Here is a 27,991-nt window from a genome sequence, read left to right on the forward strand (position 1 = left end):
AAAATTCAGTGATCCCTTAAGAGTTGAAGCTTTAAGCCTGGATTCCTAAACAATGTTCCATAAGAACTTGGTTTAGGAGAATAATTCTCATTATTTTATAGCTACACTAAGGGTAAAGGAATCCTATCATCAAAATGTTCCTCTGTATCCCCTAGAGGTACTGTGCCTGGAGGGAATAAAACCAAACACTATTTTAAACACAGAAGAATAAACATGAAGAACAGACCAGAACTGTGTTAGGATCATAGACCAGGTTACTTACATAGTATGATTTGCAAAATTTATAAAATTTACCTCAAATAACAATGTGATTGTGAGGGAGTTATCTCTAAACTGGTTTCCGGTGGCTATTCGCAGCTATGAAAGAATCCTAATGCCATGCCATGACCAGATTCACCTAAATCAACTGGCAAAACTGATGGATGCAAATATATCAATTTTAAAGGAAACATATGTTGTTTTCAAAGAAACATATGAAGCCGGGCAGTGGTGGCGCAAGCTTTTAATCCCAGAACTTGGGAGGCAGAGGCAGGCGGATTTCTGAGTTCAAGGCCAGCCTGGTCTACAGAGTGATTTCCAGAACAGCTAGGGCTACACAGAGAAACCTGTTTCAAAAAACCAAATCCAAAAACAAAAACAAAAACAAAACAAACATATGAGCAACAATGACTGCTAAAAACTATAACAAAGCATGAACCACCCTTTGCCCACTGTGTAAAACATGAACTCCCACATTGCTTTAACTTTTTCCTCTCTTTTTCCACCTTATTTTTGAGGGAGCTTCCCTCATTTCTGCCAAATGTCTACTCCAAGATAACTGGGTTAATTCTTCTATTTCTATCTCTCATCTTGCAACAGGAGTGTTGGGATCACAAACACAGGCTACTACATAACACTTTTTTTACATGGGTTCTGGGAATTGTCATCACATATCTATAGCAAACATTTATTGAGTCATCTTCACCAGCCCTTCTTTTTATATATATCCACTTTTTGAATATATATATATATATATATATATATATATATATATATATATATATATTCAAACAGCTACTTGAGGGCTAGGGGGAAGGACTTACAAGAAGGAAGTGCAGTCGCAAAGAATTGCAGATGTAAAGATCTGTTATCATTCTCTAGCTCATTCGCCTCATTTTCAACAACTGGTAGTCAGTTAATAAGTTATTTTATGTCCTAACACTAAACTAACAAAATATAGTCTTATAAACTATACTCTGTGAAGACCAGGTTATAAAATTATTAAAATAGACCTTGAAAGTTCCCTTAAGTCGTAAAACACAGATATACAGAATACATTCTATGTAAAAATCTCAGGGGCAGAGAGATGTCTCATTAGTTAAGAGTACTGGCTGTTCTTCCAGAGGCCCTAGGTTCAATTCCCAGCACCTATTGGTGGACAGGTCACAGCCATCTATAAGTACAGTTCTAGAGGTTCCCATGCCATCCACCTCCTCAGATACCAGACAAACACAGTGAATATATATGCATGCAAAACACCATACACATAGATATTAATCGATTTAATTACATAAAAAGGAGCTGTTTTTAAAAAGAAAAAAATTGCAATCTTATTCTTTAATAAATAAGGCATTAAGAACACTAAAACTGGGGCTGGAGAGGTAGCTAAGCAGTTAAGAGCACTGGCTGCTCTTCCAGGGGACCTGGGTTCAATTCCCAGAGCCCACATGGCAGCTCACACTTGTCTATAATTCCAGTTCCAGGAGATCAAACACCCTCACACAGACCTACATGAAGTCAAAACACTAATGAACATAAAAGAAAAATAAATTATTTTTAAAAAGTGGTGTTAAAAAAAAAGTAAAACTGTCATCCTTAATTATGGTGTTTCCTTTGGGGTCAAGGCATGGTAAACATGAGAAGGAAAATCATTTCCATAGGGAATTGAACCTAGGACCTCAGTACTCTTAACTACTGAGAAATTTCTCTAAATTGCATAGGACTTTTTTCTCTTTTGGCTGGAGCAATGGCTCAGAGGTTAAGAGCCTCTAAAGGATTTGAATTTGATCTTAATACTCATATCAAACAGTTTATAATCAGGTGTTACTCTAGCTCCAGGGGATCCAACAGCTATGGCCTCCTAGTGCACCTTCATTCACATGAACATAATCTCACAGAAGCACACATAAATATATAATTAGAGATGAAATTTTCTCTTCTCCTCCAAGCTTACAAAAATTAATATCCTAAATTATAGAAGGGGTGTGTGTGTGTGTGTGTGTGTGTGTGTAAATTATTTACAGTCAGGCAATAGTAGCACATAGCACACATCTTAAATCCCAGGATTCAGGAGGCAGAACCACGCAGATCTCTGATTCTGAGGTCAATCTGGTCTACAGAGAAAGTTCCAGGACAGCCAGGGCTACACAGAAAAACCCTGTGTGTGTGTGTGTGTGGGGGGGAGGGTTACATATAACCTCACTAGAAAAAGCTTTTCATAACATATTTATTCCCGCAGCAACATAGCTTAAATTTCTGAAGCTATCTTTTTAAAAACATGTTTTAGACATTAGAGCTCCAAGCATAACACAAAGGCTCTACACATGATCACATTGAAATGATACTCGAAAAAACCATTTTGCTTGCTACTTTAGAATTTTTTTCAATTTTCAAAATTAAGTTTTAATTTTAGTTGAAGGAGTGAAGATGTCAGTTCCAGTATACTTACTAAAGTGTATCTGGACGACCAATAGTAAGGACTTCCCAACGATAGAGATCATTGTCGTCTATTAAACCTGCTGAAAAGCCTCCCACTGGATTTTTGTTGAGTTCTGTGGAAAAAGAAAATTTCAATAAAAACTTTAAAACAGTTTTTCTCCAACAGGTAAAGTATGACCATAAATAAGCTATAAACCATGAAAACTATTAAAATGCTGCTTCATAACTATAACATTTCCATACAACAAGGAAGCCATGGGTATATTAACCTATCCAGATGGAATTGTTTTGTCTTCCTACATCTACCTTGGGATTCAACCAAAGCTCTTAGCATTCTGGGTAGGTTTTATGAGAAGCAATCAAAATGCAAATAAGGCTGATTCTCACAAGAGATTTTAGTTGAAAGAAAATCAAAAGTCAAATCAAATCAGAAATGGCAAGTTTTCTATAGCCTTTAAGACTAATTCTTAAAAAACAACCAAAAGCACTTTTACGTCAGAATTGCCGAGTGTTTTCAACTCTTACTTACATTAACATCTGTCTGATTGCCATGATGCCTTGAGGTACATTCAACTATGCAACAGGAATAGCTTTCTAAGAATAGCTGGTGCCTACAGAAATAGTGATGGTATCATAAGATTCTTCTCTTCTAAACAGTGTTCTGCCATGAAGAATAGATGATGAGGGCAGAAAATTAAGAATCGAGACAAGGAACTAGTAAGGTAGAAAAACAAAGGCCAACAAAGGATCATCAAACAACAGGTTAGGAAGAGTATAACCTTAAGAGTTTACAGAGATGGACGTAATAAAATAAGGATGTCTTTGTAATGGGCAGATCGCATGAGTTTTTCAAATAGCCTTAAGTAAGTGTAACTGACATTAGAGGTATACTATATATACCTATAGGTATATATAATAGGTATACTATATAATTTGATAATTTTAATATACTATCATCTTTGAAGGCAGGATAAGAATCATGATAGTAAGTATACAATCACCAGAAAAGTTATTATTTTGTCAAGAGAGCTGAGGACTGACTGATTCAAACTGGGCAGTGAGTAAGGACAAAACATGTTTAAGAGCAGTTCAGAAAGGACTTGCCAGAAATCTAAATGAGTACATGATTCTCATACAGTACTTGCCCATCATCAAGATAAGCCATCTAATCATGAAAGCAAATATAATACAACACAGAGTACTATAAAATGCCAAACAGTGTGCTGGTAACTATGGAAGCACTAACTCCATAACTTTGAGCAATCAAAGGTGGTTTTAGTTCAACAATTATAACTTCATATAGGGCTATTAGGTCCATCTTCATTTGTCAATCTACTGGAATTTGAAATTACTTGGGAGACATACCTCTTGTGCATGTCTGAGGGTGCTTCTAAAACAGTTTAATTTGGAATGTGGTTGGAACTATTCTAAAAGGATTGTGAAACAGAATACAAGACTCATACCCACTCTCATCATTTTACTGCTGTCACATTGCAGCTATCATACCTTACCAAGCATGACAAACTAAATAATTGATGAACCATAAACAATTCTTCCTAAATCTGTTTTGATGAATTATTTTGTCCAACTAACAATAAAGTAATTAATGTACATCACAACATGCAGACAACAACAACAAAATGATAAAAATAAAGAATTAAATTGTATTTTAACACAAAGAACTTCTTTTCTTGGATTTTGAACACAGATTTTATAAATCTAATAAGCAAAGCAAACAGATAAAATCTGTATTTTAAAATACCATTAAGATATGATTTGCATTTTAAACTTATTATGTTTATAATCATATACCTTTCACTGAATCCCAACTATGTTGCTAGCTACTAAAAAAGAATACACATACACACTTTAGTGTTGATGGGAATGGTTCCTTTGAGGTCTAGCTCAAGAACTACCCTCCTATCTTTGAAACCATGTTAAAAATAATTTATTAAATAATCTTGACTTCTGTTAAAAATCCTATTCATTATAGTTGCAGCCTGTATTGTATTACCTAGCATTTGACTATCATGGGTTCATTGTTCCAGAAAAATATATAAGTAAGGACAATGTGAAATAGGTAACCTAAAAGTAGTACAAGGAATAGGGGTTAAAGAAGTACAAAAGAAGGGCATATAACAATCTTTAATAGCTTTAAAAAAAAAGGCAGGAAGAGCACCACAACTCTGAGGCCAGCCAAGTCTATATTGTGATGTCTAGTCTCAAAAGTTTAAAAAGGGGGAAGGGGGTGCAGCACAGAGGGACACACACATTTTATTCCAGAACATGGGAAGTAGAGGTGGGTTAAGTTGCAAAATGACCATGACTAATAATGAGACCCTGCCTTGGAGGGAGAAAGGGAAAGAGAAAGATTTATAGAATATCTACAATGAAGAACTGGGCCTATACTGAACAAAGAGTCATAAATGAAACAAGACAAAATGGCAAAAACTGGAAAGTAAAGGCTTTTGTTAGCCATATTAAGTTTCAACTTCATACATGGAGCAATGATAACCCTTGGAAGAATTGGAAAGTATTTGTTCTTAATACATTTTCAAAAAGTAGGGCGAGCTTGGGAGATTTAAATGTTCAAAAACCAGTTTTAGAAGTTTGATAGATAGCCGGGCGTGGTGGCGCACACCTGTAATCCCAGCACTTGGGAGGCAGAGGCAGGTGGGTTTCTGAGTTCGAGGCCAGCCTGGTCTACAGAGTGAGTTACAGGACAGCCAGGACTACACAGAGAAACCCTGTCTCAAAAAACCAAAAAAAAAAAAAAAAAAAAAAAAAAAAAAAAAAAAGTTGGATAGATGGCTCAGAGCTTAAAAGATGATATACCAGGGAGCTTGAGAGATGGTTCGTTATTTAAGAGCACTGACTGCTCTTCCAGATGTCCTGAGTTCAATTCCCAGCAACCATATGGTGGCTCACAACCACCTATTATAGGATCCGATGCCCTCTTCTGGTATCTGAAGACAATTACATTGTACTCATATACATAAAATAAATAAATAAATCTAAAAAAAGAAAAAGAAAGAAAGAAAGGAAAAGAGAGGAAAAGAAAAAAAGAAAAAGATGATATAGCAGTTGCAGAGAACTTGAGTTTGATTCCCAATACCCATATTAGGCGTAACTCCAGCTCTAGGGGAGACGATGCCATCTTCTGGCCTCAAATGCACAAACCCATATACAGACACAAATGTATACATAGTTAAAAAGAAAGCAGTCATTCTTTAAAAACCATGCTAGGCATGTTGGTCCATACTTATAAATAACACAAACACTGAAGATACTTGATGAAGTGGTGAAATGGTTTTGAAACTAGAAAAGGTTAATGGTTGTATAATACTGTGAACATAGATATGTTTATCTACTATTATTTGTATATATGTTGTTTATTACATTTGAACATAGTATATCTCATCTTAGTTCTTAAAATGACACAAATGTATTAAAATAGGAAACACAAGATGAGATACTTGTTTGAAAGGGGGAAACTTACTTAATGTTAAATTTCTACAGCACATATATGTTGTATATGTTGGGAGAGGGGCTGTCTTTGCAGAGTTATAGACTGTACTTTGGACCTTGCATACACTAGGCAAGTCTTCTACCACTGAGAGACATCCTCAGAATATATCAGGGTTTTTGCCAGAGAGGAAAGCAGGAAAACAAAGAAGCTAATATGTTTAACAGAGTAAATAGCCAACAATGATAAGTTCACTCTTCTACAGCATGGAAACACTATCTCAATTAAGGCCATTGGGTTCAAAAAAGAGAGCCAAAACCGTCTTCAGCATAAGCAGTAAAGATAACTAGAACAACACTAACAAGGTTAAGGTGGAAAAGTGCAAGTGGAAATTGTTTCTCTAAGGTTTCGATAGATAGAAAAATTACAGTAGCCATAGCCACGAGCAAATGAAATTCATGCAATCAAGTAGTTTTATTTGGTTGATTTTTCAGGTTTTTTTTTTGTTTTGTTTTGTTTTTTTTAAGGCACGATTTTGTCTTAGTGGGCCTGAAATTTGTATGTAGACTGGCTGGCCTTACCCTTTAGCCTCTTTGCTAAGACTACAGACATATGACACTATAATGGTTGTGGTTATTGCTGCTGTTGTTTTAAATAGGATCTTCCCTTGCAGCCCAGGCTATAGAATCAGACCTCGCTCTGAGAAATAATCAACTAATTTGGGGCAGGGGGAGAGGCATGAATCCACAAAAACTAAGAGTAAGCATAATAGTGTATACTCTCTGATTGCAGCTTTTGGAGGGTGGGAAAAGAAGATCCTGTCAGACATGTCTCTAAAAAGATGAGAGCATATGAAAAGTGAACAAACATGAATTATTAGGATCAATACAAATTCATAAAGTGTTTTTTTTAAAAACTAGGCTTATACACCAGAAAAGGTTCAGGGAAACAGTCATCTCAGTATGATGAACATTCCTAGTATCCACAATATGGTCTTCTAATACAAATTTACAGCTAACAGTGAAGCAGGGTTTTGTGAAGAAATGACAGATTCTAAGTCTGGGGCATAAGGAAAAAATATGTTAGGCTCTTCTCAATACTCAATAAAATGTGTTAGGCTCTTCTCAATACTAAATAAAACAAAAGCTATCAGTTAGAAGCCCCACTGGCTAAAAATGTTATGAGTTGAGTATTAGTATGAATAATAACCGTGAAGGATAGACAAATGTATTTCAATACATGAGTAACTAACATACACACACAAAACCAACCAGCCATGGCTGTTATAATTAGGTGCTAGTAAATCATTTTGTCATTTTGATTTGGGTCTTATCCCACAGCTGGCTTAATGCCAGCACTCAGGAGGCAGAGGCAGCCAGATATCTGTGAGATCAAGGCTAGCCTGGTGTATAGAATGTGTTCCAGGACAGCCAAAGCTACAGAGAAAAAAGGATGGGAGGGAGGGATATACTTCTTCAACCATGTAAAGAATCAATCTCAGGTCAGCAGGCTTGGTAACAACATCTTTTCCACAGAGCCATCTCATCATCCAATTCTTGGCCTACTCTGTGCAAGCAATACATTATTTTGAAAACCAAAGAAAGTAGAAGAACCTTGCACTCTATTATCAAATACTGAAATAATAATTATGTTATCAAATAACATTTCTCTCTAAAAAACTCCAGTTATGCGATTGTTTATGGAGCCCCTGGGTATGGCTAAGTTGAACATGCCCAATTTTCTGAATTACTCAAACAAATTTAACTTTTCCTGATTCAAAAGACATAGCTTCTTCTTCCTCCTTTTTATCTTCCTACTTTAAGAAGCTGCAGAAATTTAAAGTTTGCCTTCTCTGGGTTTTTGGGTCTTGTTTTGCTTTTTTTCTTTTAAAGCAAGATTGTCCTCTGGCTTAAAAAATAAAAATACATTAAGCTGAAAAGTTTCAGAAATGTCACTTTATTACTTTTTCTACATTTTTTAAAATTTCTATGTAAAATGAATAAGCCAAATAAATCTTTAAAAGATAAAAGTCATTATTTTTGAGGTAATCTCATGTAGCAAAACTGAACCTGTTCAAAGCTCATAGTAAGAGTCAAATATAAAACGGGGCGTGGTGGTGCACACCTGTAATCCTAGCACTTGGGAGGCAGAGGCAGGCAGATTTCTGAGTTCAAGGCCAGCCTGGTCTACAGTAGAGTGAGTTCCAGGACAACCAGGAAGAAACCTGTCTCAAAAAAACCAAAACAAAAAAACAAAACAAACAAAAAAAAACCAAACAACAACAACAACAACAAAAAAGAGTCAAATATAGTGAAACTGTAACCTGTATCAACTATGCTCACCTTGTATAAAATGAATTTTAATCTCAAAAACCAACATGTAAGCATTTCAAAGAAACCCAACTTGTAACCCGCTCTCAATTTTAAAAGCCTACCTTTAAATTTAAATAGGAAAACCTCAGAGGAGAGAATAACCTGATCTATGAACAGGGTGTCTGTGGAATTTATGTAAAACAAAGATACTGATGGTAATTCATAGAAAAAAATCTTCATGCACCATAATAATTACACACAATCCTGTTAATGACTTTTTATTGTTTAATCTTTTCAGCAATTCAGTATTGAATATTAGGGAATTTTACTTATTTAGAAGACTATAAATAACATAGTTGCAATATGCCATTGATGTTTTGTCCGTCTTCCAATAGCCATAAAAGCCACTATTACCCTGGCAGGTCAGGCCAAGCAAGTGAGTGCGAGCATTGCTAAATCAAACTCTTCATCCTTGCTGAAGCCACCTTTCAAACATTTACAAAATATTTAAAATAGCCCTGAGTCTTAACTCTAAATTTAAAGTAAGGGAAACCGCTAGCTTCATCACCTACTTTGGACTCCCTTAATCTAGGAAATATTCCCAGGAACAACAAAAAAGAATAGCTCCTTTTTTTTTGCCAATGTCCAATTTCTTCTTTTCTGAACAGCTGTATTATCCAACTTAAGTTGCTCTGCTAATTTCAGTCCCTCAAGGACTAACTTGGAAGGCAAATAAAATACAAGAAAAGATCAATTTGCTGGGAAAGATCAAATGAGAAAACTGTGGGGACAGCAACAGGTCAGCGCATGGAGAACTAAGCAGACCTGTTCTTCATTAACTGCAGCTCTCTGGGGACATCACACACTACCTGTCCGTGGGCTTTATTGAACCATCTAACCTGCCTCTCTGTTCCATTCTTCTGGGCCCAAGTGAATCATATCCTGCTGCTGACAAGTTAGCAGGGGACTGCGGCTGCAACATGAAAGTACTTTTCTTTTTTGTCTAAATCAGGCAGATTTTTGAAATGACAACACAGCACTGACTCATGACATGGCAAGATGAAATGAGAGGACTGGGCCGGTCTTGGAGCTCCGCAGATAAAAGTAATCAAATGACACTCATGGAATGCAAATTGGCATTCTTGACTGCAGCAATTGCACAACCAAGAAACATCCCTGACAGCAAACAAGATTAGGACAAAATGTTATGTAAAGCACTGAACTCAGAAACTCTCACTTGAAAATTCAAACTGTAATACTTACATTTTAATATAGCAACAGTCAGCCCTGCTTTTTGCCTGCTCCTTTTTGTAATCACATATCCCTGCCTGACAGATAACTCACATCTCAGGCAGAAGAGGGTAAGTCAGGTATTAGCAATACACTACTACTATTAATATTTCCTCAATATTTTTAAAAGTCACATGAAGTTGGTTTTTACCCAAAGTTTTATATACAAACCCAACTTAATATTCTCAGAGGATTAGGGGGTCAAGGCATTTCAGACATGCTTCCAGAAAGATCCTCTTCACAAAGTTCACATTCAGGTTTGCTAGCCCTTCCCTCAGGTGAAGACATTCCTATGCTTTGGTAAAGTAATTAGCAGTCTGGATTTTAAATCCACTGCTCTCCGGGAACAGAAAGAGTACCTACAACTCAGAAGTTCATTAAAACTGAACAAGTTTAAATGAAACGGCTACAAATATGATATAAAATACAGAGCCTTTAAGGGCTCACAAAGGATTCTCGTGTGAATGATTCCAAAGAGCGAAAGGAAGTTCTATCAAACTTACACAAGGCTTAGTCTAGAGGAAAAGTTGAGAGCAGAAACACTTAGTGTCAGAAATAAATTCCACCTAAAGCATGTGTGTCTGTGCACAAAACCATCTAAACGTGCAGAATAGAAAACGGTGGGAGACAAATGGACTTAGCCACCGCTCAGTGATTAGTATATGGGAACAGCTCTGTTCACAAATAGTAACACTGGCCAGGGGAAGAAAAGGCATGCAACTGGCTTTTATAATGTTCTGTAAAATGCCGTTACAAGAAATTCTCCAGCTCTAAGCAGATATATTTCATATTTTGTTTTGATCCCTCACTTAAACACAGGATCCAACAACTACAAGTGTTCATGAAGTACTTAAAAATTAATAAAACAGGTCACTTTCTGCCACTATAATCCTGGGTACACATGACTATTTTATGATGTCTTTTGTACATCAGTTTTACAACAGCTTGACTCTAGGGTAAATGGGATGCATCATAAATCGCACGCTGCTTTCAAAACCTCTTTAATTTCTGTCAGCATTACTGTAACCGCAGTCCTAGGTGCATTTTGTACGCGCGCGCGTGTGTGTGTGTGTGTGTGTGTGTGTGTCTGAATTTGACAGTACCATCTCCTACATTCCAGTTGTGACTTTGATCTCTGAAACAAGAGATGTCACATCAGGCGGAAGGGAAGAGGGAAAAATGTCAACCTTCTATCACCCCGTTTCTTATACATCCCATGTACACAGGACCCACTCTGTATCTGAGCCCCCAAGTGGGGCTAACAACAGCGACACTGGGTGGTAGGGAACTCCAAGAAAAAGCATAGTCAAGCCCCATTTCTAACAAATGAGCTCCCAAAAGCAGACAGTGCTTCCCAGCTGCAGAGAAGCCAGTCCTTCCAGGGGGTGTGCTGGAGTCTCCCTGTGCTGTGCCATCCCGTTTCCTCCACCACTTGGCACTTACAAGTAGTTGGGGTTTTTTTTGTTTTTTTGTTTGTTTGTTTTTTAATCTTTGCCTCATCCCACTGGAGATTCCGTCTAGTTTTGTCCTGAGCTCCAACACCACTGTTTTTTTTTTTTTTTTAATTCTGCCCCCCTTTCACTTCTCAAATCCTTCCATCCATTCCGCATGTATGTAAACGCAGTGGGCTGGCTGCTTCAGAACCGCACTTCAGGAAAGCACACACTTGTCTGTCTAGCAGGATATGACTGGCCGCTTCTGCGTCCTCCGCAGCCGCGCTCGGGGCCCTGAACAGGCCAGCAAGTTGGGAAAGTTGCCGCGGGATCCGGCAGCTCCGTGTATCTTGGGTCCCCGCGTCCCGAGCCCTTCCCTAGGGTACCGGGTCCCCAGAGTCCCCGACTGCCCGCCGCTCACCTAAGGCATGGGGAAGCCCTCGCTCCCATCCGCCCGCCCACCCGCCCGCAGCCGCCTCAAAAACTTGGGGCCAAGTTGAGGGGTGGGGGTGGATTTCGGGAGCGCCGCCCGCTGCCCGCCTCCTCGCACCTCTGCTCTAGAGGAGAACGCGTCCCGCTGTGGCCCCGGGGCGTCCTGCTCGGCTCTGTCCCCACCCAGTGCAAATGCAAGAGGAGAGGAGGTGGAAACTTCTTACCTTCTCGGCATGCTGGTCCTCAAGTGCAGACCCCACCTCTTGGTCACCTCTTAGCGGCCGCGCCCCTCGGCCACCTCAGCTCTCCACTCGGCCTGCTCCCTCCCCGCCTGGCCGCTCTGGGCCGTGATCACTGCCCGCGCCACTCCCCACCCGCCCACGTGCGTGCACTGCCCCTCAGCGCTCAGGTGACTGATTTACACCCGCGCCCAGGGTCGAGCTTGCTCCCTCGAGCTCGGAGTTGTCCTGCTTCTCCCTGGGCGGAGGGAGGAAAAAAAAAAGAACGGACTGTCGGGAGAGCCGTGCGCATGCGCAAAAGCCGCCGTGCGCATGCGCAAAAGCCGCCGTGCGCATGCGCAAAAGCCGCCGTGCGCATGCGCAAAAGCCGCCGTGCGCATGCGCAAAAGCCGCCGTGCGCATGCGCAAAAGCCGCCGTGCGCATGCGCAAAAGCCGCCGTGCGCATGCGCAAAAGCCGCCGTGCGCATGCGCAAAAGCCGCCGTGCGCTGTGAATACATCTTCTCTCTGGCCTGTGCATGTAAAACCCCAGATTTCCCACCTGTCTCAGCCTCTCCTTTATATGTGCTCAGGCGTGTTTCCATCTATGAAGTGAAGATGGCGATGTGTGTGTGTAAGGATGGGGGAAGACGTGTGCTCTGTAGTGTCATGTGTGAAGTTCTGTGGTGTACGTGTGCTTGAGAGTGTCATGCTTATCAAACATGTGGGTTCCAGAGCCCGCATTATGGAAAAAAATTACAAAAAAGCTGAACCCCAAGAGGAGAAAATCTCTGTTAATATCGGTTATCCTACTGAAAAGTCTTGAGAAACTGTGAGTTCTTGCCATCTCAGAAAGCAGGCTGACTTAAACACCTATCATTACAATGGCCAAAACAAGGGTACCACTCCTTGTCTACCGGGGTGGTAGATGAAAATCCATGCTGAGCTTCGGGAAAGGAAGCTGAGCTGGACTCTCCCACCAAAGAAACAACTACCTCCACAAGGCAAGTATGGGCATCCCATGGGGAGGAAGAGGTACACCTCCCGATTTTCATCTGGCCTTGCTCCCATGTATCAAGTTAATGTTTTAGCTCAGTGAAAGTAATTACCAGCCAGGCTCTGCAATCCATCATTCACCCTGGGCATTCCTGCTGATTCTTTCTTTGGTCTCTAGGACCCAAGAATCTCTTCTGTTGATCTGTAAGTGCAAAGGAAAGGTTTGGTTGTTACTAGTTTCTTGCTATTCTAAATTTCTGCCAAGTAATTAGACTAGAAAATGAAGTATTTTCAAGTTTTTTAATTGAAGCTATGGGGGTTAGAGTAATCATAGCCTCTAACAAAAATAAGATTAAAACCACACATCTTTGATGCCCCCTCCCCCCCACACACACACCTCTTCCAAGTAGAATGGACAAATGTAATCTGACTCTAGACAGTGAGCTCGGGAACTTGATCCAAATCACTCTCCTTCTAATTTAGGTCATTTGGCAAGAATACCTTAGTAAATTAGCAAACTGCATATAAATTTACAAAAGGTATTCCTATATCTTCATATCATCCAAAAGAAAAGCATTATTGCAATTCTCACTGCATAGACAATGATTGGAAAGTTCAGAGGTTAGATGCACTATCCCCAGGAACACATTTCACAGGTTACAACACAAATTTACCCACTCAAAACATTAGGCTTCTACACATCTTTCCAAGTAACTATAATATAGGACAGCTTACATGAGTTCTAATCAGGAGTAATATCCAGAATTGATTAGCTCTTTGGCGTTCATCACACAGTAGGCATTGTTTATTTTACATACTCCACTAAACTACAGATGTGACAAAGGCATTCTAAAATTCCCCCTCAATGCTGCCTACCATGTAAGTCTGTTTCCTTTACATAAGTACATTGATTATCAATATAAATACAAGTAAATATAATAAATTTATAGATACATATGTATGCATATAATATATAAAAGACCTATGTCGTAATAATCACAGTAATGGTAAGTTAAAATACATCAGTTTAAAACATTCTGTCTTTGGTGATCAGAAACCCTATGGATATAGGATCTGTGGCTATATACACTACCAATCTAAACATCAAATGGCTGTGTGTGAGAGCTAGCTTGTTCAGACAATGCTTCATTTGACAATGGACCATGAGAACACGGTGGTCCCACAGACTGACATGAAGCAATTTTTATAAAATGATCTAATGTACACATAGTTGAAAAAGAAAAAAAAAGAAACTGAAGGACAAGAAAACAAAGGCCTTATTGTTGGAGCAAAATATTGATGGTAAATTATCTGCTTACAAATAAATCTATGATTAAAAAGAAGAAGAAGAGAGATACCAGAAAAACTACTACAGACACATTTGTGCCTGAGGAGGAGGCAGTCCTCAGAAGGGCTTGAGAGACGGTGCTAAGCAAATGGGCATCTCCATCTTGTCACACCCATGGATGACTTTCTAGGATCACAATTGTTTAGACTTCAGCTCTTATATTAGTTTTTAATCAGAAAAAGGTTTTAAATGAAAAATGTCTTGACAACAGTCAAATAATCTTGTACAATGTATCCATATATTAATCTAAGTATAAGATTCAAACATTTAAAAGTAAGTTTTATAAAATGCAAAGATTCAGTAACTTGATTAATTACTAAAGAACTAACCAGTACTCCCAGAGCTCCCAGGACTAAACCACCAACCAAAGAGTACACATGGAGGGACCCAGGGATCCAGATGCATATGTAGCTGAGGATGGCTTGTTGGACACCAAAGGGAGAAGAGCCCTTGGTCCTGAGAAGGCGAGATGCCCTAGTATAGGGGAATGCCAGGACAGGGAAGAGGGAGTGTGTGGGTTGGTGAGCAGGGGGAGGAGGGAAGGGTTAGGGAGTTTTGGGGGAAAGCAGAACCAGGAATGGGGACAACATTTGAAATGTAAATAAAGAATACAACTAATTAAAAAACCTAACTAAGTGCAGAGGGCTTACAAAGTCTACAGTAGTTTGTTATAATGGCCCAGGTCCTCAAAGTAACACACCATTCACTCACCAACTCACCCACGGCTTTAGGTTTTTAAACTCCACTCATAGAAGTGCACCCTATGTATGCTTGATTTTCAGCATTTCTACTGTGTTCTTTTTGTATCTTTTCTGTGTTCAGATATTTTTAAATATAAAAATATCTGTTCCGGTTGGCTCCAATATGCAGAACAGAAATACGCTGTGTAGTTTTGTGACTTAGGAGCAAGATAATGTATCACATAACCTTAAGGAATAGGCTACACCATCTAGGACTGTGAAGACTATTCAGTGATGTTCACATAACAATTCAATCTAAATGTCCTGGCATGTTCCTGAGCTTTAGCGACATGAGAGCACAAATAACACCACACCTCTCTTTGTCATTGAATGAAACCAAGGCACCAGGATCTACAAACAGAACAAGCAACATCTTCTTTGGTGTATAAAAATTAACTTCATCACACATACTATTTTTCTTATTTCCACTCTGTATAATTATACACAACCTGAAAGGTGTGCTAAAAAGGAAGAAGTCAGCCATAATCCCAGAAATGAGAGCTGCTGAGATCTGCTTTTCCTCCTAGCCATTTCCTCTGATAGACTATTCGAAATACTTCCCTTCCCACAGAAAGCTGGAATACTATCGTGATGGACAGTAATAAGATAGATAACACAGACTAGAAGAAATGGATTTCGTTGCACTTACAGCATTGGTTCAAACTCCTAACTAAAGAAACAAGGCAAACTGAAGGATCTATGTATTAAACTCCTTTGGAAAACTAAGAAAGGAGGCAACCTAACTACTCAAGTGTGACACCCATAAAACAAGAATAAATAAGAATCTACAGTGAGTACAGAGAGGTACCCCCTGTTGGAATTGGTTTTGTTCCTCAAAACCATTTTTTTACTTTCTATTTTAGCATTGAAACTATAAACTCTTAATTATTTTATCAATGAGAAACTTAGCTCAGTCCCAAAAGTGGGGGTGGGCATAAAAGTCCTCTTTTTCTAAGGCAAACCCCCCCCTATTATGGGTCATGACCCACAGCTGGGAGCTGCTGATCTGGGGATTAGGTGTTTACATGCAGCCTTACCAGTCTTGCTGGGTCCAGCATTTTCTGACTGTGCCCCCAGTCCTCCTTTTAGGAATAGTAATGCATATCTATGCTACTGCATGCTGAAATTAATACACATTTAGAATTCACAGGGTCTTATTGAGACTGTGGAAGATTATGGGAGCCTCTGAAATAGGATTAAATACACTTTGCATTATAATAATGGCCTCTTAGCCTTTGGAGCGTGGGTGTGGAATATAGTGGTTTGAATGAGAATGTCTCCCATAGGCTCAAATATCAGAACCCTGGTGGTGACTTTACAGCTATACCTTACCAGAGGCAGGCTCTGAGACTTGCATGTAGACTAGCCTCAATTCCAGTTCACTCTCTCTGTTCATGTTTGGGGCTTAACATGTGATCTCCCAGCTCCCTTCCATGATGGTCTCATCCCTCTGGAGGCACAAGCCAAAATAATTTCTTCCATAAATTCCCTTGGTCATGGTATTTTATTACAGCAACAGAAAGGTTAATAATACAGGCTATAAATAATCAAAGATTAAAACAATTTTTACTTAATCTTAAAAAATTCATGATAAAATTGGGCACCAAAAAAGTAAAATGTACGCACAGTCTGTGCTGCACTAACTATTGCAGCCAGTGTCCCTCTTCCTGCGTGGCAGAACTGCTGCTCCAGCTTCTGGACTCAGCCACAACCAAGAAAAGGCAAGACAGTAAACAATAGTTACAGCTCCTGCCACACAATTTACTTAAAACCCCTAACAGATTTACAAGTGCAGTCTCAGTTTTTAACCCTAAAATAATTAGGCTTCACTGTTTTGATTATTTTGTCTTTGATGTAAAACTATAGGTGACAACAATGGTATGTGCTGTCCAAACTGCAAACAACTTGTTTTTAACAGATTATTAAAATAGTATACATTCACTGTGTTTTTTCAAAATTTAGAGACATAAAAAAAAAAAGGTTTTACTATATACAGATGACACCATGTACTAGATACTTGTGCAATGTTCCTAATTCTCAGTATTACCAGCAATGCTGAGATAAACTAAAATATGTCAAATTGTTCTATGCAAAATATCTACTTCCTCAGGACAAAATTCTTGACAGTAAAATGAACTTTAAGGGTTACAGTTTATGAACACTGAAAATACAGAGTTGGTATATAAAGTCACATCATACCTGAAACCATATCATAAACTAAAAAGAAAATAATTATCTAGACATGTAACTGTCTTTATTCATTAAAACACACCAATTGTCCCAGTCATCATTCTCAGATTGCTTCCTCCAACAGCACTGCCTCGTGGTGGGTAGAAAAAATTATGGCAATTTGATATCATAATGTACTCTTCATTGATATTTATCAAGGGAAATGGGAAATTTGAAAATTCAAATGTCCAATTAATGGAAGACAAAAGATTAATGCCAAGTAAATTTTGTCAAATGCATTATTTTCAGGATGCTTTATCAGTACAATCTGTCCAGAGAACTTCCTCCCTACAGGTTAAGCCTCATATTTAAACACATTTCAACCTTTCAACTGGGTGACTGAGGTCTATAGAGAATGAATCCATGCCCTCCTGAATAACACTTAACATTCACTTTGCATAAATCATCAATAAATCAAATTAACAGTCACTTACTTGTTACCACTAATTAGTTAAACAATCTACTAAAATATCCCCTTTGGAGCGTTTGTAGAAAGATACAGAGAGGAGGGGATATGTTCTATGGTGATGTGGTGAGGTATGGGAGAATGGGGTGCCTCAGCGGGCCCATGCCAAGGCATCCCTTCCCCCTGAGGACCAGCCACATGATGGTATAGTATAGAGTTTATTAAGGGCATGGGGAGGGGAGTTAAGAGGGTGGTAGAGGCAGAGAAAGAAACGGTAGAGAAGTAGAGTAGAGATGTAGAGGCCAGCCATGGCACGTAGAGGGGGGAGGGGGGGAAGGCAATGAGAGAAGGGAAAAAGGGAAGCAGGAAAAGAACAAGGAAGGAGCAAGAGACCAAGAGGGCAAGAGAGCAAAGAGGGGGCAACCAGCCTCTTTTATAGTGGGTCAGGCCTACCTGGCTATTGCCAGGTAACTATGGGGTGGAGTTCAGACAGAATGCTAACATCCTTCATCAACTGACAGAAAATGGCTCTTAAACTACGTCATACTAGCCACTCAAGAAAACACACACAGTATAACACATCTGCCATACAAACTGCACCCCGTAAGAAGTTCATTAAAAGAACACACCACAAGGGACTGATTATCATGATAAAAAATGTAATACATGAGGCTGAAATATAATACAGCAAGGGGGTATTACTGCACATCCACGCCAAGATGTGCTCTTGAGAAATTACTACATGCAAGAGGTCAGGTGTAAGGAGCTTTACTGGGAGACGGCAGAGGGGTGAGGACCTGCAGACTGGGTAGAGGCAGACAAGAGCAGAGCCATGAGGGCAGATAAGGGAAGAGGGGCAAGAGGACAGAAAACACTGGCAGAACTAAACTGTACCATACAACACCAGGATTACCAAATGCTGACACGTCTCTAGCTTCAGACTTAGGGACTAACTAGTAAGCTCATTATTAGATCAAAAGAGGCACAAAGTCAAATTTTTCTAGCCACAACTTAGACTATCACTGCATTACATTTCATAAATTAATACAATATTTACAGTGCTTTTGGTAATTATGCATGCTTATATCAAAGATTATTATATAAAGCATTAAATACCCTATCAAAGTCAAATTAGTTTTTATAAGATTTATAAGAATCTTTAACACTTAAAACATATTTTATCCACACACATGCCTCTTTAGTTTTTGAAATAACCTTTGATTTGGTTTCTCTTTCTGAAATTTGTATTATTGACATATTATATACATGAAATATAGCTAAAGACACACGGAAGTTGTCAGCTAAGTCATAGGAGTAAAAAAGAAAATTTAAATGTTTTAGGGATGTATGGAAAAGGCCCTGAGAATAAATTACTAATTCTGCAAACAGAAGAGTTTTGCTTTCAAATTTGCTCCAGGCAGGTGTGAGGGTGTTCAATGGTGTATTCATAACAAGCCCAGAACTGCCATATGTTTCTCTTAAATTCTCCCTAAGTAGCTTATTTGCCAGTCCTGAAGACTTTATCACTTAAGAGTCAGAGAAATTCCTATTAGAAAATTACTGGTTCCAAGAAACTCTGAATGTATACACCTACTTTTAAAAGCAAATGACTTGAGAATTCTGCTAATGTGTATGTCACAGTCATTAATGTAACTGAATAAGAATGTCACCACAGACTCAGATATTTGGACACTTAGCTGGTGGTGCTCCTTGGAAGGGATTAACAGATGCGGCCTTGCTGGAGGAAGTGAGTCCCCAGAGGTCAGCTTTGAGAGGTTAAAGACTGTTGCCATATTCAGTCTGCTTTCTCTGCTTCACACTTTGTGCCTGAAGATGTGAGCTCTCTGCTCCAGCTGCCACGCCTGCTGCTTGCTGCATTGCTGCCTATTAAACTATAAGCATGATGTCTATTAAACTATAAGCAAAGTTACTTTCTCATGGGAAAGGGAGCAGGAAGGTCACTTCCTCAGGTTTGCAGCTTGCTTGGGAGAACATCCGGTTCTCTGCGTGAGGAAGTGTCTCCTCTGTCTTGGTCAGCTGAGAATGACAAAGACCCTAGGTTGCCTGGAAACCAGCAAACTGGGAGCAATCTCCTCATGCCATTTCTCTACAGATAATGAAATATATCTTCAAATTTAAAGCCAGGGATGGGGTATTACACCTATAATTTCAGTGTCTGGGAGGTAGAATGAGGAGAATCAGGAGTTCAAGGATAGCTTCATTTGCAAAATGAGCTCAGGACCAGGCTAGACTACAGAAACAGTATCCGTTCTGAATAAATAAATAAATAAATAAATAAATAAATAAATAAATAAGAAATTAAAAATAGTAATTCATTTGATTGCTCATTTAAGAGCACCTATGCTCACCAAGGTTTCTGCTGTGAAAAGCCAGTGAGAAAATTCTTATTGATGGTGTAATGAGGAGGGTAGACAGGTCTGATCCTGAGACAGATGCTAAGACTATAGATATGGATCAGGAGTGCAGTACTTGCCTGTCTTTCAAGAGACTGTGAGCTTGGTGTCAATATTGAAGAAAAACAACACCAAGCAAAGCCCACAAGAAACTAAAACTGTTTTCTATACAAAATTGTCCCAATCAAAAACACCTCCCAAGTAATGGAAATTAGTCAAGTATCAGCAGAGAACAAAATTTACAAAGATCTGCTACTTCTCCCCAAATGGGATTCTTTCCACTCTGAGACCAATCTGTCAACTCCAGAGGAGTGGCTGAAGAGTAGCCATGTTTTTAACAACCACCATACTAAAAGAATGAGGACTGGAGTCTACAAATCTTCCAAATATTCTGATCTCTATATAAAGGGTTAGTATCTCAGAAATAAGAACAAACTAGAAGTAAACAAATCAAGTTTTCCAGAAATTAAACCCCACCTCACTTGAGTTTATCTGTGAAGTGGACTGAAGTACCTGGCAAGAAGCAATTGTAAGACCAACTATATTCCATGTAGTAGCTATCCCTGGTGGTCAACTTGACTATATCTGGAATGAACTCTGACCTGGAACTTGGCTTAGAGATCTTGAGACACAGTGGCTATGAATCCCAGAAGATTTTGACAGGGAAAACTCTAAGTTCAAAGTCATCAAGGAGCAGGGCCGTGGTGGTACACACCTGTAATCCCAGCACTCTGGAAGGCAGAGGCAGGTAGATTTCTGAGTTTGAGGCCAGCCTGGTCTACAGAGTGAGTTCCAGGACAGCCAGGGCTACACAGAGAAACCCTGTCTCAAACAACCAAAAAAAAAAAAAAAAAAAAAAAGGAAACAGAGTTGAACCTAACCAACTACAGTCTACTATCATTCTATACACTTAAAGAAAACAACACACACACATACACACAAACACACTCACAAACACACACACACAAATACACAAATCCCTTCATGGGCTAGAGAAATGTCCCACTGGCTACACAATTTAGAGTACTGAATGATTGCTTAAAAAAAAAAAAAAAGGATTTGCATCTAGTACCTTTATAGGGGCTCACAATCACCTGTGACTACATATGAACAGATACCATAGGCAAAATGCCTACCATATTCTTTATTTTTACCCTCCCTAGTACTGAGGATCAAATTCCTCTAATCTTTTATTTATTTATTTATTTTTAATTTTCGAGACAGAGTTTCTCTGTATAGCCCTGGCTGTCCTGGAACTCACTCTGTAGACCAGGCTGGCCTCGAACTCAGAAATCCACTTGCCTCTGCCTACCAGAGTGCTGGGATTATAGGCGTGCGCCACCACCGCCCGGCTCTACAAATGTGTTCTTGATATTGAATTAACAAAACTTCCGTTAAGAATAGAGGATTTTCCCAGCACTCTGGGAGGCAGAGGCAGGCGGATTTATGAATTCGAGGCCAGCCTGGTCTACAGAGTGAGTTCCAGGATAGCCAGGGCTACACAGAGAAACCCTGTGTCAAAAAACCAAATCCAAAAAAAAAAAAAAAAGAACACATTTGTAAAATGTTAACATCTGATGTTGGGTATTGGTTCTAATGCTTATTTCAGCTCCCAAAAAAGCTGCAATGCCAGATCTGAGGGTCCCTGCCCACCTCCCCTGGATCGAATGAGTAATAAAGAGTTGCAATACAGCCAAGGGCTGGGCAGAAAGACAGGGGCAGACTTAAATTTCATGTGCAAGGGAAGGAGAGAGGGGGGAGGAAGAGAAGGATCAGATTTAAGAGCTGAAAGAGGGAAAGCATCCTACACTGTAGGTGGAAAGTGAATGCAACCCTATGGGAAGAGAGCGCAGAAGATGACAGGCAGCAAAGATACAACAGAGATTTAAAATGCATTAAACCAGGGATACTGGAGGGAAATGTGTGCTACCCATCAGCAGGATTGCAAATATCCAGCTTTTGAGCTTAGTTAAGACATATCAAAATTATCTAGTGGGGGTGTGTGTGTGTGGTGTGTCTTTCATTTACCAATCAAGAGAACTCTTGGGCAGGTGCTACATGCACTACATGTCAGAAGCCAAAACGGTTTAATTAATTCAGTCTAGTGCATTGAGGTCCCAAGAGAGTTTCACATTAACCTGGACACAGGGGGTACAGAGCCCAGTCAGCCAATACACAGTTTAGTCAAAGTTTCAACTTTTTTTGAAGACAAAGCAGAATAAGATTTTCCCAGTTTCTAGTTCTCACCAGCTGCTGTTTCCTTAGCAATAGCATATCTCGGTTCAAAGTGACCCAAACCTCCTTGCAGCCTGAGAAATTTGTCAGCAGTCCAACTCTGAGATGTGTTAGATGTGTTGTCTAATTAAGCTATAAACAACGTTACTTTCTCATGAAAAAAAAAAAAATGAGCATGAAGCCACTTCCTCAGGTCTGCAGCTTTCTTGGCAGAACACCAGGATCCTCTGCTTGAGGAAGTGCACCTCCTCTGTATTTCAGTATTCTGAGAGTGACAGAACCATCCTAGGGTGCCTTGCAGCTAGCAAGGTAGGAGCATTATCATGCCATTTCTCCACAGTAAGTCAAATACTTTCTTCTGTGATCCCTAAAGAATGGCCTGTGGTCCTGAATAGCCAGAGAAATGCTGCCGTCTGTGGATTAGCTGCCTACGTTGGGACTACAACAAGCAAAAGTCTCAATATTGTTTGCACTGCATTCACAGTCTTTTTCAGCAGCCTAGCCTGTGCCCTAATAAATTTAAGAACACTTAATAATTTTAGTATTAGTAATTTATTCCCCATTTTGGCTACATAATTCAGACTGTGCCTAAAAGGGAAAAATGAAACAAAGTATATTCTTAGTAATCTCAGATGTAAGAATGATGGAGTTTAGAGAATTATACAACCCTTGTTGTATAACTAACCCTTCAAGAAATTTCTGTTAAATCTTGAGTGTGATCAAGCAAGACTAAGTCAGAAAGCAACATTCTGGTTCCCTTTTATACTAGGCTCAAGTACAATCATATACAACACACATATCAATCACAGACATTTTTTGTCCTCCTGCTCTCATGGAAAGCCTTAAGTCAGATACTCAGTCCAAACATAAGAAGCCAATTACAATAATAATAATAACAACAATAATAAAACCTGGTTTGGTGGCACACACTTGTGCCAGGGAGAAAGAGACTCCATGTCCTTCCTAGCCAGCCATCTGAGCCTACCTGTCCAATTCAAAGTCAATCAAAAATCCTGTTTTACAAAAAACAGTGGATGGCACCTGAAGAATGACATCCAAGGTTGTTCTCTGGTCTCCTGCAAGCTCACATGTGCAGGGCCACAGGACCAAACTAACCTGTAAAAGGATCTTTATCCGCTGCAGTAAGAGAGCTCAATAAGGTAAAGGTTCTTGCAGCCAAGTCTGATATAACCAGTTCAATACCTCAGACCTCCATTGTTGAGGTTTGGTCTGTTGCTATGTATTGTCCCAGAGACAAGAAAGTGCACAGGTAGATCCAAGTGAGGCTATGTGACCTTGCCTCCAAATTATTTCTGATTGGTGAATAGAGATGACAACAGTCAATAGCTGGGCAGAAGAAACCCATGCAGGCAGGGTTTAGCATTCCAGGACTTCCAGCATCAGAGAAGAACCACAAGGGGGAAGACACCATGGGTTAGGTGAGTTGTAAAATAAAAACCACGTGGGTTGTCTACCTGTAAATAAGAGCCGTCCAAATGAAACATGGCACATTCTATCATAGGGTTTGTAGTGGGAAATAGACAACAGCGAGAGGTGCACAATCTACCCAGCTCTTGTGCTGATTAAGGTTAATTGTACATAGAAAGGTTGTGTGTATATTTTCTCTGAGAACTAAGTGGTCAAAGGCAGGGTAAAAACCTGAGTTGGGATTAAATAATTTCTACAACATCCACATATACAACTCCTGCCCACCCCAACATACACAAATAATAAATGTAATTTTAAAGGGGATTAAAGCACTTGTTAGTAAACATGAGGATCCATGTTCGATCACCAGAACCCATGTGGTAGGACGATAACCTGCCCAGTCACTATCCTCTGGCCTCCAAAATGCACACTAACACACACATACGAACACAGAATAAATTAATGTAATCATTAATTAATTAACTAATTAAAGGTTTTTTCACATCATATCTTGTTGGCCCAGACTCCCAGTCTTTGGTTTACATAGCTCGCTTCCCCACATCTACCTCTCCTTATCTCATGCCTATCATGCTTGCATGTGTTTCTCCTCCCTAATCTCCATGTATAAATCTATATTAAACTCTTTATAAACTACTGTTCTGGGGACTAGACCTATGGTCCCCAGGTTAAAAGAACTTACTGTGCAATCATGACGCCTGGAGTCCAAATTCCAGCATCCTGTAAACACCCATGAGTATAGCTTCCAGGAAACAGACATTGTCTTAGGCAGAAATAATGAAAAACTGCCAGTGATTTGGAGGAAAAAACACTTACAAATGTATGGCAAAAATGAAAAACTCTGTTCCTTTAAAATGTAGCCCACAAAAGAGTTAGGACATGGGTTATGAATGAAAGGGAAGTAAGTGAAAATCCCAGTTCCTTTCCTACCATGTAACCCAACCAAGTACCATTATTATCTCTACAAATCTGTTTCTTGCTGAGTGTGCCAAATTTATATGCTGCTTCTCAATATCAAAAGGGAAACCACTTAGCAAAGAGTCGTGGAAATAGTCCATACATAGCAATATACCAATTATTAAATTTTGGAACAAATGTTAAAAAGACAAGTAGTGTTTCATGTTTATTTTTAACTGACAGACACAAGGCTTAGAATCCTGAATTAAAGTTGAGATTGAGAGGGCTGGAGAGATGGCTCAGCGGTTAAGAGCACTGACTGCTCTTCCAGAGGTCCTGAGTTCAATTCCTAGCAACCACATGGTGGCTCACAACCATCTGTAATGAGATCTGATGCTCTCTTCTGGTGTGTCTGAAGACAGTTAGAGTGTACTCATACACATAAAATAAATAAATCTTAAAAAAAAAAAGGTTGAGACTGAGATATAAAAGGAATTACAAAAAGCCATTTTGCCCAGGACAAATGCTAAGTAAAAATATCTAGTACTATGGAAATATAATTGACATAGGCACAATCATAAGTTTATTAGAATAATTTGATGCATCATCTCAAAGTTTTTATTATTACAAAGATATGGTTTCATTTTCATAAACAATAAAGAGAAAAACAACACATTAAGAAAAGAGAGCAAAGGTAGGAATGTAGAATATTACTAGGTTGCTTTACTTTCCAACTTAAGAACCAAAATACAACACAAGAAAAACTCCTCGTACAAAAATGGTAGAAAACATCACACTAAAGATAATAAAACACCTCTCGTTCCTGAACACTTCAAAAAACAGACTTCCCTTAGATCTTCAAGATTTCCTGTCTGGAAGCAAGAAGCCCCAGTAAGTTATTTCATCACCACAATCCTATTTCCAACGTCAAAGCAAAACTTAGGAAAGCTACTCTGGTGGCTTTCTCATTCTCAGAACTTTATTTAATTCTAGACATACAGAGAAACTACTTAAAAAGTCAGATAAATTCTGATAGGCAGCAAAATTTCACTCCAAAAAAAACAAAATATAAAAACGAATTCTATTTTGTCTTATGACAACAATAAAAAATGTTGTCAGAAGACAGGCAATGGTAACACACCGTTTATTCCAGCACTGTGGAGACAGAAGTAAGTAGCCAGATCACTTGACTTGGAAACCAGCCTGATATATAGGCTACTTGGGAAAAGCCAGGGTTTCCTGAAGTACCTGTTCTGCAAGCATGAGGACCTAAGTTCAAATCCTTATGCACATAAAATCTGGTGCAGGGCTGCACATTTCTTTCTAACTCCAACTCTTTGTCTCACAAGAGACAGGTCCTGGGAGTCTGCCAGTCCAGCTGAAATACAAGCTCCAGGTTCAGTGAGAAATTAAGGTAGAGACAACTGGAAGACATTGACCTCAGAACTCTGATCTCTACACAAAGCATGGGAAACTCAGGCCTCTGTTCTTTAACATGGGTTAACTCAATTACTCACTGTAGGGCTACAGAGTAGGTAATACTATAGTCATCACACACAGCTGAATAAAATGAAGCCCCAGAAGTCACTAACCGGTCCATGGCCATGCAGTCAGTCAACGGGAGCAGGCAGGATCTGAACTGAAGATGTCAAGTGTTCGAATCATCTACAGCATTCATTTAGTTAGCAATTTTTACAAAGAGCCTATCAGGTGCCAGACACAGTTCTAAGTACTAGGGATAAAATTATGAATAAATCTAATGAGATCTTTACCCTGTAATTAGGAAGAGAGAGCCAAAAATTCTAATAGGAATAATTAACAAGTGTAAAGTGTATCTAATAATAAATAGGGATGAGAAAGAGAAAATAATGTTTAATGCTAAACAAAAGAGTCAAATGACAAAAAGAGGGAGACTTGCTTCTCTTTTAGGAACCAGGAGAAGTTCTCTCAAGTAAAGAACAGCAATAGAAGTCAAGAACAACTGCCACCAGCCAGAAATGGTGCCCTGTACATCTGCCAGGGTAGCATCCTAAAGCCCAATAGTGAGAGTGAGAGTCATGGGGTAAGGCTGAGGTTAGGTTGGAAGCTGCCCTAGTGGCAGGGAGAAGCAGCTTAGATTCAATTCTTTGTGTAACCCAGGGCTTTTGGAGGATTTGAGCACAAATAGTTCAATCCAAGTTCTTTTTAAAAACATCATTCTTACTGTTATGTGAGGAACAGCAACCTGGAGAACTGCATCTGGGGTGAGGGGAGACTGGGGAAGGAGAGGGAGGGAGCCCTGCCAAGATCTGCAAAAGCCTGAGGAGCGACCAAGCACAGAACTAACATGGAATGAATGGCCAGGACTGACCTGCACTGGAGGAAGGAGGCGTAGTTGGCGGCGGGACTCAGAAGCAGATCCGTGGGCACACAAGTCAGCGAACCACGCAGCGCGGGTGGCAGGGCCGGGATGGCCGTGCAGGCGCGGCTGAGGGGGAACCGGAGGTCACAGGTTACACAATTCTGCAGCCTGAGCTGCAAAGAGCGGAGCTGGGGATCGAGGTCTCCAGGGTCAGCGCCATTCCCGACCCCCCTGCTCCCGGACCAGGGGTCGCCCCCGCAAAACACCGCACCTGGGCCTCGGCAGCACCGCAGCCAGGAGGAAGGCCTGAGAAGGTAGCAGGTCCGCAGGCCTCCGAGGGGCACCGAGCCGCACCCCTAGCTCCTTTGTCAGCTCAACCTGCGGCTTCACTGTGGCTCCGCCACGCTCCTCGCCTCCCCCACATCCCTCTAGCGTGCCCCGCCCCCATCCTGCCTGTGACCCGCCTGCTGTGTGAGAGCTGACACTTTCAGTAGACACAGTGAATGGGAGCTGCTAGCACAGAGAGCAAAGAGACCCAGTCAAGGTCCTTCTCCAGAGTTGGGGGTGACATAGCCTCGGTGGTAAATTGCTGGCTGGCAAAGGAGGCCTCTGTGATATCAGACCTGAGACTCCATTGTTATTACAATAGTCTTTACAGTTGGAATATTCAAACTCCTCTCCCAACCAACTCCTTTCCCAAAGTTCAACACTTTCTTTCCTCCACCTTAGAGACTTGAAAGTGTTTGCAATCACTTAAACAATCAGTACTGTTTTCAAAACTGACTTTGCAAACCTGAGGTGTTTCCCCCCAGAAAAAAACAGGAGATACTCAAATAAAATCGCTCTCATTCTCCCTCCTTCATAAATTCTACTTCAATATTCCATCCCTATCCCTAAAAAGCAGCATGGTTCTCTGGACCCACAACTGAAAATATAGAAACAGCTTAATTTCAGGAGTAACTGACAGAGCTCCTAGCTGCCTTACCAGCAGGTCATGCCTGAAATGTAACAGTAAAGAAAAAAAAGAAAATGAAGATTTTGGGGAATGATATTTTAAAAATTGTCTCTACACAGCTGTTATTTCCACTAAGA

At 39.8% G+C, this 27,991-nt stretch overlaps 2 protein-coding genes across 16 annotated transcripts in view; both read right to left on the minus strand.

Annotated features, from left to right (window-relative positions):
• The window catches only part of LOC127697254 (uncharacterized), a 309,028-nt gene extending 284,341 nt beyond the window's left edge, over positions 1–24,687 (minus strand). For 2 of the 4 annotated variants that reach the window (XR_007980431.1, XM_052200268.1), the window contains exon 1: positions 24,344–24,685. Coding sequence is in view for 3 of the 4 variants with exons in the window: in XM_052200268.1 (XP_052056228.1) it covers positions 24,344–24,354 (11 nt within the window). In the remaining variant the exon portion in view is untranslated. Of the gene's footprint in view, positions 1–24,343 lie in introns of all 4 variants that reach the window. The other 2 variants (XM_052200269.1, XM_052200270.1) reach the window with 2 other exon arrangements.
• The window catches only part of LOC127697253 (ubiquitin-conjugating enzyme E2 pex4-like), a 71,271-nt gene extending 43,945 nt beyond the window's left edge, over positions 1–27,326 (minus strand). For 3 of the 12 annotated variants that reach the window (XM_052200261.1, XM_052200258.1, XM_052200255.1), the window contains exons 1-4: positions 27,171–27,325; positions 26,909–27,025; positions 12,957–13,045; positions 2,708–2,810 (exon numbers count right to left, since the gene is read on the minus strand). In XM_052200261.1, coding sequence (XP_052056221.1) covers positions 2,708–2,810; positions 12,957–12,993 — 140 coding nt within the window. In that variant the 5' untranslated portion in view covers positions 12,994–13,045; positions 26,909–27,025; positions 27,171–27,325. Of the gene's footprint in view, positions 1–2,707; positions 2,811–12,956; positions 13,046–26,908; positions 27,026–27,170 lie in introns of all 12 variants that reach the window. The other 9 variants (XM_052200266.1, XM_052200263.1, XM_052200265.1 and 6 more) reach the window with 5 other exon arrangements.
• Positions 27,327–27,991: the final 665 nt, after the last annotated feature.

Source organism: Apodemus sylvaticus, chromosome 12 (assembly GCF_947179515.1).
Source record: "Apodemus sylvaticus chromosome 12, mApoSyl1.1, whole genome shotgun sequence".
NCBI classification, from domain to species: domain Eukaryota; kingdom Metazoa; phylum Chordata; class Mammalia; order Rodentia; family Muridae; genus Apodemus; species Apodemus sylvaticus.